The sequence below is a fragment of the Triticum aestivum genome, chromosome 1A, assembly GCF_018294505.1.
Source record: "Triticum aestivum cultivar Chinese Spring chromosome 1A, IWGSC CS RefSeq v2.1, whole genome shotgun sequence".
Taxonomy (NCBI): domain Eukaryota; kingdom Viridiplantae; phylum Streptophyta; class Magnoliopsida; order Poales; family Poaceae; genus Triticum; species Triticum aestivum.
Window position 1 is genome coordinate 473127508 of NC_057794.1, and position 12658 is coordinate 473140165.

The following is a 12658-nucleotide window of genomic DNA, read 5'->3' on the forward strand; positions in this document are numbered from 1 at the left end:
TTCGTTGGCGAAGGAATTTCTGAGTTTGATTTGTTTTCTAAAAATTTGATTTGAGGAGACAAAATTGGAGTGCCCTTGATGCTCTCAATGTTTTTTTAATCTTTAATAACCATGCCATTTTATGCTACATAAGAGGAAAAAACTCTACTAGCTTGATTGGGACAACTCCAACGTGGTTGCTCGGGCCGGTCGGCATTGAGCAGTCCCACTGTTCGGTGATGAGTGCATCTTGCATCATATTTTACTTATTGGTTTTGCCTTATAGACGTATAATTTTCATGGACTTTAATAGTGAGCCTATCAAGTGTCCCGCTGTCAGGGACATGTGCACGAAGACTTCCAGACTGTCATCGACAATGTCAAGTCGGCTCCGGTAAGGGAGTGACGACAGCGGCACATCGGCGGCTCGTTCTGGTGGTAGTAGTGGTCGTCTGAGATCATCTCTGAAAGTGATCCAACAGTGGAATCGATAGAAGGGCATCCAACTCGCCATTGCTTCGATCACGAGGCCACGACACCGACATCCATCCTCATGTCACCATCCACGCTCATCATCGACTCTTCCATCAACATCACTGTAATCCAAAAACCTATTGTGGATTCATACATGTATCACTATAAATTGTTCATCTGCTATTAATATGAACACCTTGATGATGTCTAGTGTCCCCATGCCTGAGTAGTTTTTTAGTTCTCGGTGATATTGAGGAACCCTAGTATTTCTATGAACAGAATGCAATAAGATATTTGATCTATGCAATATGGTTATGGCAATGTTCTTCATGGTATTTTTTTTTCTTCTCTTTTTATTTTTTATTTTATTTTTTCACATGCTAATTCATGAATATTTATTAAAGTTTCAACCATTTTAAAATACTATGTTTTTTTGGAAATCATGAATTTTTTCTGAATCCAGGATATTTGTAAAATTTATTAATATTTAAAATTAATGAAGATTTTTAAAAATCTATGAACATTTTTTAATAAAAAATATAATTCACAAACATTATTTGAAATCCATGAACATATTTTAAATTCATGAGCATTTTTTTCAAAATTCGTGTTTTCACATCATTTTTTAAAATTCAGGAGTTATTAAAATACATGAACTCTTTTAATTTAATGAACTTCTTTAATATTTACGACAATAAAACTGAACCTAAACGCAACCCTCTCACGCTAGCCGTCTGATCTCCTGGTTGGCCGTCCTAGACCATCAGATCTGAGTGCACTTCCGCATGGGCCGAATGTCCTATAGGGCCGCTACTCCTGGAGAAAAATCTGAGCCGTCTGGTTAACTAGGCCTTTTTCTCCCAGTCCAATTAGCAAATCTGCATATTTTTTTCCTGGTTGACTGGACTATTCTGGGCCATCCGACGGTGAGAACAGACTGCCTTGGGATGCATCTGTTGATCGGGCTTTTTTATGGGCTTCTGTTGATCGGGCTTAATGGGCTGTTTTAGACCCTTGCGAATTGTGTTCAGTTACCTGTGTCAAATGTTGATCCTCAAAAAAAAAACCTCTGTCAAATGTCATACTGGGCATTCCGTTGTGTACGATGAATGTTGAAGATTTCTGGAGTTGGAGCCAGAAAAAGAATGGGGTATTCTCAGTCAAATCCGCTTACCGTATGCTTGTAAGCACACGCCAGAGAAGAGAGGCTTGGCTCAAAAATAGGCTCGGTCCTTCCAGCTCAAATACAAAAGAAGGGGAGTGGAAAAGATTATGGAAGACAGAAGTGCCAGGGAAGGTCCGAATGTTCCTATGGAGATTATCTAAGCAGTCCATTCCGACAAATGATGTAAGAGCACACAGACATATGGCGACATCTAGCGCGTGTGGTATCTGCGGCTCCCCAGATTCATGGAGACATATATTCATTACTAGAATGCACCATGTCAAGGTGCACCTGGGCCCTTGTGGATGAGGAATTGGCGCAAAACTTAGCAACCATCACTGAACCGAAAGCTAAACAGTGGCTATTCACTCTCATGAGCACGTTATCACATGATCTATTTGTGAAGCTCTCAGTTACCTTATGGGCCATCTGGGCAGCGAAAAGGAAAGCTATTCATGAGGGTTTTCCAGAGTCCTCAAACCATCAACGGTTTTATCAATAGATACCTGCAAGAACTAAAGATGATAGCTGAGCCTGCTCGGCCCCAGAACGAGCAGCGATATGCACGCCACGCGCCCAAAAGCGCCTCCCCCCGGGCATGTAAAAATCCACGTCGATGCAGCATGTCGCAAGGGACTGGGGGGTGCTTCGGCTGCTAGATGCTAATGGTAATTTCCTGGGTAGTTCAGCTCTTGTGATCCAAGGAGTGGATGATCCTGATATTCTTGAAACGATAGCATGCAGGAAGGCAGTGGCTTTGGCGCAAGATCTTAACGCTCTCAACTTTGTCGTGGCTTCCGACTCGAAGGGCATTGTTGGGGCTATCAACAACAGCAGCAGAGGAGCTAATGGCGCCATCGTCATGGAGATCAACAGTATAGCTAGTACCCTAAACTGTAAATTTACTTTTGAAGATCGTGTAGCCAATGTCGATGCACATAGATTAGCCAAGTTTGCTTTCTCTTTAGGTCCTGGTCGGCACATTTGGTTGAGCCAACCCCACGACCAGAGATGTATCCCACAAACTGTGGATTTTGCTGAATAAAAACTTAGTTTTCCCCTTAAAAAAAGCTATCTCTGTCAAAAATTTCTAAAACAAATAACCCCTGTCAAATAAAATGTTTTCTTAAGAAAAAACAAATAGCAGCAAGTACCCTTGCTCTCTCCGGCTTCAGGTTACGCGCTCCTGACCGTTGGTCTTTGTTTGTTCTGCATCAACGGACGTTGTTCCATTTATTTAGAGCTTACAAAAAATTGGGAGCAGCAACAATCATCCGCTCCTCCCTTCTGAGTTTCCGGTCTCTTGTACTCCCTCCGTTTCAAAATAAGTTCTCAACTTTATACTTCCTCCGTCCCACAATGTAAGACGGTTTTTGACACTACACTAATATCAAAAAATATCCTACATTATGGAACAGAGGGAGTACTAATTTTAACACAAAGTTATACTAGAGTTGACATACTTATTTTGAAGTTATACTAGAGTTGAGATACTTATTTTGGTCGGAGAGAGTCTAAGATAGTCCATGACCCCCCAAAAAAAAGATAATCCATGCTGTTTTGTTTCTTTTTTCTTTTCCAAAAAGGAGGTTGGAACCCCGCCTCTGCACCAATTAATGCACACGTCATTTTATAAAAATACCATAGCCAATTTTGTCTGAGCCAGCAGTGAAGCAAGCAAAAAAAAAAAAGCTAAGCGAGTGAGTGGGGAGGCTGTTGAGCTGAGAAGCGAGAGCTTCATGTGCCGACCATGGTTTCATGGTTTCAACGTGAAATAAGAGCTCCCAAGTGGCTCACATAATCAATAACGACTCACATCAAGGCCGAACACATGTAAGGAATCCACAACCATGCACCTAATTACTCCACTCTTCTCTCAGAAGCCCAGCTTGATATACGAATGAAAAGAAGACATCGTCAAAACATAATAAAACCCAAGCTAGCATAGATAAACCAAAATGTAACAACCAACAAAATAACCTGCTAGAGAAAAAAGAGTTGATCCCATGAATGAGGAACGGCGTGACAAAGCACGAGTTAGCCTCTAGTATAAATTATGTGAGCTGGATTACTGGAAGGAACCTTCATCAAACCGTTTCAGTTAATAGTAGTTTATACTGAAAGATAGAGCATGAGCAGAGCCACCTTAGCCTGAATCACTGTGTTAACTGAACTGACCAACCTGACTTGGAAAGTCAGAATTGGCAAAGACAAGCTAAAGAACAATGAGGTGGGGCAGAGGCCAGAGAAAGGCTAATAAAACAATGCTACTCGTACCATTTTCCATTTTAACGAGGTAACACAATATCAAAATTCATAAGATGCCTTCTTATGGAGTATTGTCTCATGGTTTCCCGCTCTAGGACCAAGCTATTTAGTTATCTAAAATGCAAAGACTAAAAAGTTCAGACTTCTGAACTCCTGACATCCATTCAAGTAACCAAAACAAAATGCAAACAGGGGAGTGGCCAAATAATTCCGAAAGGAAGTGGCCCACAAGTACAACATGTTTTCAAGACTTCCAACAGTGTATGGTAGTTCGAATTGCTGCAATCTGAACAGATGCAGTTTGGATTGACAAACCATTTTACATCAATTATTGTCACAACTCATATGGAACGATCTCATCAAAAGACCGGACTGATTGCCAGGAAGATGCACCCACCTAGCCATCTCTCTAGATAATAACAGAAGGCAACCGAACAACGAATTCACCATGAACTTCAACAATTGCGCCACACAAGCACATGTGAGCCAATTAGTAGAGTTCCTCCTCTTGGTGGGTTTGAATGACGCAATCCGCCTTGGGGTATGAAATGCAGGTCAGAAGGTATCCCTCACCCATCTGGCTCTCATCGAGGAAGGAGCCCTCCGACTGATCGACCTCCCCGGTCGTCATCTTGCCCGCGCATGTGGAGCACGATCCGGCGCGGCAAGAGAATGGCAGCTCCACTCCGGCAGTTTCAGCTGCCTCGAGAATGTAGGTGTCTTCAGGGGCCTCAAACTCGTGCTCTTCTCCGTCCGGGCCTATGAGCTTCACCTTGTGCACGGCCGTGGCAGACACCCTGAACGTGTTTGACATCCTTAGGCCTGACAAGTTTGGTGTTTGCTTGGTGTAACCAACGAAGGAAGCGCTCCTGATCGCCGGAGCAACGGCCCGGGAACCAGCCCCGGATTTAGCAAAGGACACTCCTGGAGCAGTGGCAGTTGACATTTTGCTGATGCTGAAGAAAGAACAAAATTATGTGTCAAAATACAGTACAACAGCAAAATTAAAAGTATCACAACTTTTTAAACTTGTAATCATATATTATGGTCACCAAAATTCCTAGCTGCAAAACTTTTAGCTCGTAATCATGCGTATGATCAACAATAGTCCTATCTGCAAAGCTTAAGAGTGATCCATTTCCCGTATGGAACACCCACAGGCAGTACAGATGTGATTGTCTGGTACTCTGGTAGACCAACACCAACACCAAATCACTGTCCCAATTGAAACCAGTTCAAATTAGAAGCCCCTAACAACTTAGCAGGTGGATTTCTTGTACAAAAGCCAGTTCTGTCCCCACTCCCCACAGTCCACCATGATATGGACAGTGGTATAGCGCCACGGGCCAAAAACCTATCGACCGGGCACAGATCCGGCGAGCGCATGGACTCGCCGGTCGCCGGCTCGCCGCGACATGACAGGATGACACTGGAGCCGGGCGCATCACAACCAAGGCGGCGATCTACGGCTACAAACAACGGGGCAGCCGACCGGGGGGCGCGGCGTGCGATCGACCAATAATCAGGGAAGCGAAGAGGGTGGCGGATCGACGGGCGGGGCGCGTACCTCCTCCGACGAAACAGACGGGGGAGAAGGCGGCGCTGATCTCGCAGGCGAGGAGAGGCGGCGGCGGCCGGTTGGACTTTGGGATCGCGGGTTGGTGCGGTGTGTGCGGGGGTGGTGAGGTGGCCAGCACGCGCACGGCGCCTTATTAATAGGGGAGGGGAGGCAGACTCTCTGCTGCAGTGCTCGGCTCTGCCAGTCTGCCCGCTGGCCCTGGCTGCCGGGGCACGCGCCTCTTCCGCCCTCGCGCTGGGTGGGCCGTGGGTCGCCTCGCCCCGGCTGGCGGCTTGGGCGAAAGGCCGCGGCTGACCGGTGTGGAGTGCCAAAGCATCGCGCCAGGGCGACCCAGGCCAAATTTTCCTCTGCTTCTTATTTCGAGAGGGATCATCGCTGGAGTAGTTTAGTTCACGGCTCTGATTAGATCAGGCGCGCCGCTTGCAGGGCTCAGGGGCCGGATCGGGCAAGCGGGTAGGTGGGCAGGGCACGAGCACGCAGCCCCTACTGACACCGCGGACCCACCAGCCGCTTCCAGTAAAAAAGGAGAAGCAAAGGCGCATCCAGCAGACAAACTCAAAGCGGACTAGCGGTCTAGCGCAGTGCCGCCGCACATCAGGCTTGTGTTCGGTGCATGCAGCATCTGATCCGGGTCAAATCACGCAAACCAGGAATAATAACATAGCACAACAGAGATTGGGCACCATGAGCAAAGCAGATTTATTTTATTCAATCACCAGGTAGAGACAGGCAGCTTACAACTCAGCATATGGTACAATGAATCAGCTCGGTTCAAGTGGACTTTTCATTTCGCGAGAAATATATTAACATTGAGGTTGCCACAATCAATCAAAATCTGCAGTAACTATTCATCTCACCGATCTGGCAATCGTTGATTAGCACAATGGCATCAGCATGGTACAGTGGTTTTGGACCCAGAAAATGACAATTAGCGGGAGTATCACAGCCTCCTCCGGTGCTGGGTCGCGCCACCGAGGAGCCAACCACAGTTATCAACTGCGCAAAAACGTAGGCAAACCTCTGTCTGCATCGTCTGGCGATCAGAAGCCCATGGATCCTTCTTCATAGGGAACCATCCATCAGACAGACTGCTTTGTGCGATGCAACGCAGCGGCTGATACATACATACATGAGGGTACTCCGAGCGCAGTGATTGTTACATACACAGGGACCAAAATTAGATACATGTCGCAGCATTCACCTCACTTGACATGCAAAACCAGCAAGCCTGCAACATGGACGAAATCATATCAGCTGAAGAAGTTTAGAGAGACACGACAATACTAGCTTGGTTTGATGCAGTCTGCCCGTTAGGTTATGTAAATATATATAAGATATGAGAACAGTGGTAACAGCTAACAACAATGTATGTTGCCTACCAAAGAACGTTAAATTGATAAACTTGACCGGTCAACAGTCTGTGAGCAACAACATGCGTCGCCTAAAAAAGAACGTTGCCATCATCATGGATGCTTTGGTCCAATCTTTTCTATTGTCTTGATTCACATAGAGCGAGAGGGCGCGTCTGTGAGCTTGCCCACCCAAGCCAAGCAAGCCACGCCTCAACCAATACGAAAAGGGCTGGCATCGGTGATCCACTTGACGGCCTGGGTGATCTGGAAGGAACGGAACGCCTGCGTGTTTGACGGCGCGCAACCCTCCGCCACCCAGCTCATGGCAAGAATCAAAGATGAGGCGGCGCTCTGGGTCAGGGCAGGCGCCACCGGCCTGGGACTGATCCTCCAAAGGACATGGGACGTCCACTAATTCATTGCACCATTTCCCTGTAATTGTCCTGCTCGGAGAACTGAACTGCTAAACTCTCTTTCTGTTCAATGAATGAAACGCAAAGTCTTTGCGTTTTCTCAACAAAAAAAAAACTTGCCCACCACGTTTGAGGTGCAGCCTTCACAGGGTGCTTTGCTTCTATTAAAAAACACCCTGGGTGCTAATGCCTATTGGTCGAGTTTTTTTAGTTTGTATAATGCAGCTTATCTTCTGTGTTGTCTTAATTGACATAATGCAATGGTAAATAAAAAGGAGAGTGAATGTTAAGGATATTAAACTATTAAAGAGTATACAACCTTGGTGCTTTCACAGGTGTTTTTTAACACTAGTCAAGTACTCCCTCTGTTCCTAAATATAGGTCTTTTTAGATATTCCAATATGGGCTACATACGGAGCAAAATGAGTGAATCTACACTCTAAACTAGGTCCATATACATTTGTATGTGATCCATATTGAAATCTCTAAAAAGACTCATATTTAGGAACGGAGGTATTATTTGTGATGGAACATAATGGATGCCAACAGAAGAAGAATACACAAACTAAAAAACTGTTTCATTCCTACACAAGTCTTTGATGTGACAGCTGCAAATATAGTATGCTTACATGAATCAAATATCTGCTTGTTCCTAAGGGATATGGTCGATTGATCTGAAGTTCTGAACGTGTAAAAAGATATATGAAACATAGCAGCATGCACAGAAATACTCACCAAGGACAGCAAGTGCAACTAGTAGTGATGTTGCTACAAAAAGTTGAGGGTGATTGTAGCGTGTAGAATATTCAGATCTACTTAATGTTCTCTTGATAAGTTCAGGCCAGCAATACGTAGTCTGCAAGGAGTAACAATAGAAGGTCATTACTGGGGAATTTAATCTGCAAGATCATATTCAAAGAACTAAGAACCTGAAACAATGCCTGGATTGTAATATGCAAACAAACAGAGAATATAGTAGATCATAGCATACCCTTCCTGATGTACGTAGGTTGAAGGGAGGTAATATATTTCCATTTCTCAAGCCATCAACAACTTCTCCATCTTTCCTCCTCTTTGTAAAGCTCTGATGGTCTCTATTCGTAAACCATAAGTTTCTCATAAAACTGCGGTACTGACTGCTCAGTTTGTTCTTGTAATGATGGCTTGTACCTAACGAATCATCAGCATCCAAACTACACAAAGTGCTACCGTAATGATCTCCTTCGGATGCACTTTCTCCACGTGAACATTGCAATTTTGATGCCCCTTCCACATCATTTCCTGAATATCTGAGTTCACGTGTTGTATGTTCTTGGGCAGAATGATAACCATTTACCATAGGTGCACTGTCGAGCTTAAGTTCAGTAATTTCATTTGTATCAGTGGAGTAGTATGCATGACTATGACTGTTGCCACCAGAAAGGAAAGATGCCAGCCCATCTCCATCCTGTTCACTTGAGGAGTATGGAGATTTCGGAGTTCTACTGAAATCTGTCCTAAGAGTCTTCAAGCTTTCTTCCACCTCAGAAATTTGCTCAGCTATAGCTCTAATGAATTGCCTGAACTTTAAGATTGCATTTTCCCTTGAAGTTGACTTATCAGAGAATGCAGCTGCATTCACCTCCCTCTCAAATTGCTCTAACTGCCAGAGTTAGGAAAATAAAAGTCTTAGAAGAAATCCAGAAAGAAGCAGATAACTCAGAAACATGGATAAATGGACTAGCATGGTCAATGGAAAGCTTGATTGTTTGAACCTGCCACTTGGTAGTTCCGAGAGCAGTAGCCACATCTCTCTCATACTGTATCGGTGCATGAAGTTTTGCATCTGAAGTGTCATCTTGTATAACTTTCTTTTCATGCAAAAGCAAGCGGTAGACACCGTCCATCCTGTACAGCAACCCACCCAAAATTAAATCCAACGAGTACAGTCAGCAAACTGCACAACACACGCTCCATCCTAATTAAAAAATATAAGTACACTGGAGGAACTCTTAACGCTGTACGTGCTTGCATACTACATAACTTCTAGGAAACTGGGGGAACTCTTAATACTGTACGTGCTTGCATACTAGTACATAATTCTGAGGCAGCATTAAAAAAAATATAAGTACATCTTTATAAGAAAACATAATATTCTCAGGTATGATGACTGGGTCAAGGCTTGGTGTTTTTCTGTGCTTATACTTACTGCTATAACCTTTTCTCACAAGAGATTTCTAATTGTAGGATTGCCGGCTGCTCCCATGCTAAGTGGAACAGACCATCCATGCTAATTGTAGGATTGCCAGCTGCTCTCATGCTAACTGGAACAGACCATCCATGGAAATTCAGAGATTGTATTTGAAGAGTCCGTACTTAAAATATCATGTTAGTTGGGAGAATAACAAGAAAAATGTAACTACGTACTAGTTTATTATTAATCCCTTTAGATCGGTGCGATATACAGTAATTGCAGGGTACAAGAAGCATATGAATTATGGAGAAAGAAGTACTTCCTCTGTACAGGAATATAAGACCTTACAAAGGGAGTACTTATCAAGAGAAATCCTAAAGATACTAGAGAACATTACTGAACCTCTGTAAACGTGGAGATACATGCTGATGGCTAGTTCGTACCACATTAGCAAAGTAGCAAAGCTGTTTCGCTTTCTGTTATAATAAGGTAAGCTATATATACTATCGAACAGAAGGTGCACCCCAAAGCCTAATTTGACAGCAATAAACTTCTGCAGGCGCATCTAACTCAATAGATAAGCTACAGCCTACAGAAACCTGCCAGTAATTTCCTCATCGAAGGCAGCCATGACACTTTGGGAATTCACCAAAAACATGGACCTAGCCTATTGGTCGCAAATGCCAATCCAGGCAGAAACAATCACGCCGAGAGGTTCCCAAGCTCGGGAACTGGCGCCACGAGCTCTGAACACGCACCGAATTCTCCGCAATGCGGCGGCGAATCCCGCGAGACAAGCAACCGAAGCTCCTACGCGCGGAATTTCCACCAGCGGGCAGCAGATCACGAAAGGAGACGAGGAGAAGGAGCCGAACCTGTCGGCGGAGTCCTGCACGCACTCGGCCGCGGGGAAGAGCGGATCCGACTCCCAGCGCCCGAAGCCCTCCGCCATGGGGCGAGCGGGATCCGGCCGGCCCCGAGCGGATTCGAATCCGCTGGAGCGGGGAAGGGGACGAGGAGGGGGACGACGACGCGGGCGCTGGAGCGCGAGGGGAGGGAGAGATTCTCTTCTCCGGTTGGTGGATTTCTGGCTCTGGACTGGTTTTCTGTTGCGTTCCTCCTGCTCCCCCCTTCCCCTTTTCCTCTTTCGTGGGCAATTTTGACTATTTTGACATGCGGACGAAATCAATTCACAAAATGAACTGCCCGTGAAACTATTTTACAGCATTGACCCTTTTGTGTAGCGCCCGCCACGCAGACGCCACACCCTATGGTGCAGCGCCCAGCTCGGGGGCGTTGCACGCCAGTCCACCGTGGCAGCCCCTGGGCCCGCACCCAGCAGTGCAGCGCCTCATAGCTAGGCGCTGCACCGGGCGCTGCACTGTGACTTAGATGCCAGCCGCCCGCTGCCCCCCCCCCACACCCCACTCATTCGTTCCAGAGGAGTTACAGAACAGGCGGTCGGCGGCTTCATCCTCTCCCCCTCTCAATCCCTTCTTAAAAAATCTTCAAATCTGACGATTTGGCCCGTGGATTCCTTCACCAATCCATCCTAGAAGGTACTTTTCTCCGATCCCCTTCTTTCTATCCATAGAATGTATGCTATTTCGGAGATTTGAGAAACCCTTGTTTGAATCTTGTGTATATTAGATTTAGGGAATTTTTGTTTGAATCTTGCATGTATTAGATTTGGGGAACCCTTGTTAGACTAGAATGTGGTTTGGATACATAGGTTGACATGTTATTTATATAGTTTGGATACATAGGTTGACATTTTATTTATATGGAAAAGATATTTGTATTGAATCTTGCATGAGGTAGGCTTAGTTTAGTTTATTGAAATTACATTTGTATTGGCAAGAATGGTTTGGATACATATGCTTTGTATTTTGCATCTAGTAGGCGTACTTTAGTTTATTTGTATTGAAAAGATAATCGTGTTGACAAGAAAGCTTTCTTTCAAAATTGTTAGGATGGTTTGGCTTCTCGATGATCACTGGGACAAACAACACCGGTCATACGCTATGGCGGTGGAGCAGCGGGTAATAATGAAAGTGGCCTGTTTTATGAATTTTGTATTTATTTCAAACACAAATGCTCCATATGTAATGTTATGAATTGTTTGTTTGTAGGCGCTTGAACCTTTGAAGCTTCGTTCTCACGGGGTCACAATTCGGTGGATGCGCTATGATGAGCGATACACACCGTATGTAAGGGAGACAGGACTTCTCCCTTTCATTCATATGGTCAGACGGTCGACGCCACCCAACAATGCTCCAGCACTCACCGCGCTTATTGATCATTGGCGGCCGGAGACACATAGTTTCCATCTACGGACCGGGGAGATGACAGTGACGCTCCAGGATATTGCTATGATCACCGGTCTTCCTATCAATGGGAATCCTTTATGTATGAGCACCGGCTCCGATGGGTGGCGCGCGCAGATGCATGCCCTTATCGGTATGGTTCCTCCGGAGCCTCCGGAACCAGCAGCAGAAAACAAGAAGAAGGAAAGAGTCGCAGCCGGTGCTACTTTCACGTACTGAGCACTTTGGTACTTGCCCACCGGAAGCTGATGAGGACACGGTCAAGATATATGCTCGTGTCTACATGTGGTATGTGATATCCAGGACTATGTTTGCTGATGGCACAGGCAAGAATGCTCCATGGATGTGGCTGAAGGCGTTGACCGTCTTCGATAGCAAATGGAGTTGGGGTTCGGCGACACTGGCTTACTTGTATAGACAGGTATGAAGTTGTTTCTTTTTCACTTCATTGCTACATTATGAATGCGATCTTGCTCTTAATTGAACCATGTTCTCTTTTATGTGCAGTTGGACGAAGCCTGTTGTAGGTCATCTGGAGGTATTGGTGGTTGTTTGCTCGCACTTTCCATATGGAGCTGGAAGCGTTTGCCGGTTGGACGTCCGAAGAAGGTGAAGTACGATGATTGGGACGACAAAGGCGACCTACTACGGCTACCCACTTGGGCTTACAAGTGGGATGTGATAAATGCGACGACAGATGATCCCTCGGTCATGTACAAGTTGTACCAGAGTGAGCTTGACGTGATCACGCCTGAGCAGGTGAATTGACATGGCATAAGTGATTATGATGCTTCTATTGCAACTCGATATCAATTTTGCATTCTATCCCATTTTGCAGGTGATATGGGAGCCGTATGGAACAGGAGATAGTTTGGTAACCCTTTAGAGTTCAGGCTGAATCCGATGTGCACTAGGGATAGGGATCTCT

The 12658-nt window shown here is 45.2% G+C and overlaps 2 protein-coding genes across 2 annotated transcripts; both read right to left on the bottom strand.

Moving 5' to 3' along the window:
* Window positions 1-4079: 4079 nt before the first annotated feature.
* LOC123057926 (ferredoxin-6, chloroplastic) lies at window positions 4080-5871 on the bottom strand. Its single transcript, XM_044480792.1, has 2 exons — window positions 5454-5871; window positions 4080-4842 (listed from the first exon to the last, which is right to left on the bottom strand). Exon 2 carries the CDS (start codon window positions 4830-4832, stop codon window positions 4377-4379), a length of 456 nt encoding a protein of 151 aa, XP_044336727.1. The 5' UTR covers window positions 4833-4842; window positions 5454-5871; the 3' UTR covers window positions 4080-4376.
* A 269-nt stretch (window positions 5872-6140) lies between these two features.
* LOC123057915 (uncharacterized) lies at window positions 6141-10596 on the bottom strand. The gene is made up of 5 exons (XM_044480782.1): window positions 10279-10596; window positions 8985-9117; window positions 8222-8872; window positions 7966-8086; window positions 6141-6693 (listed from the first exon to the last, which is right to left on the bottom strand). The coding sequence occupies exons 1-5, from the start codon at window positions 10353-10355 to the stop codon at window positions 6668-6670; spliced, it is 1008 nt and encodes a 335-aa protein (XP_044336717.1). The 5' UTR covers window positions 10356-10596; the 3' UTR covers window positions 6141-6667.
* Between the last annotated feature and the right edge of the window lie 2062 nt (window positions 10597-12658).

Bases quoted from the DNA above. Each gene is read 5' to 3' on its own strand.
- LOC123057926 (XM_044480792.1), bottom strand. From the start codon at position 4,832: ATGTCAACTGCCACTGCTCCAGGAGTGTCCTTTGCTAAATCCGGGGCT.
- LOC123057915 (XM_044480782.1), bottom strand. From the start codon at position 10,355: ATGGCGGAGGGCTTCGGGCGCTGGGAGTCGGATCCGCTCTTCCCCGCG. The intron at 8,087-8,221 runs GTATGCTATGAT...TACTCCTTGCAG, and splicing joins ACCTACGTACATCAGGAAGG to ACTACGTATTGCTGGCCTGA. The intron at 6,694-7,965 runs GTGAGTATTTCT...TCCATGTTGCAG, and splicing joins AGTTGCACTTGCTGTCCTTG to GCTTGCTGGTTTTGCATGTC.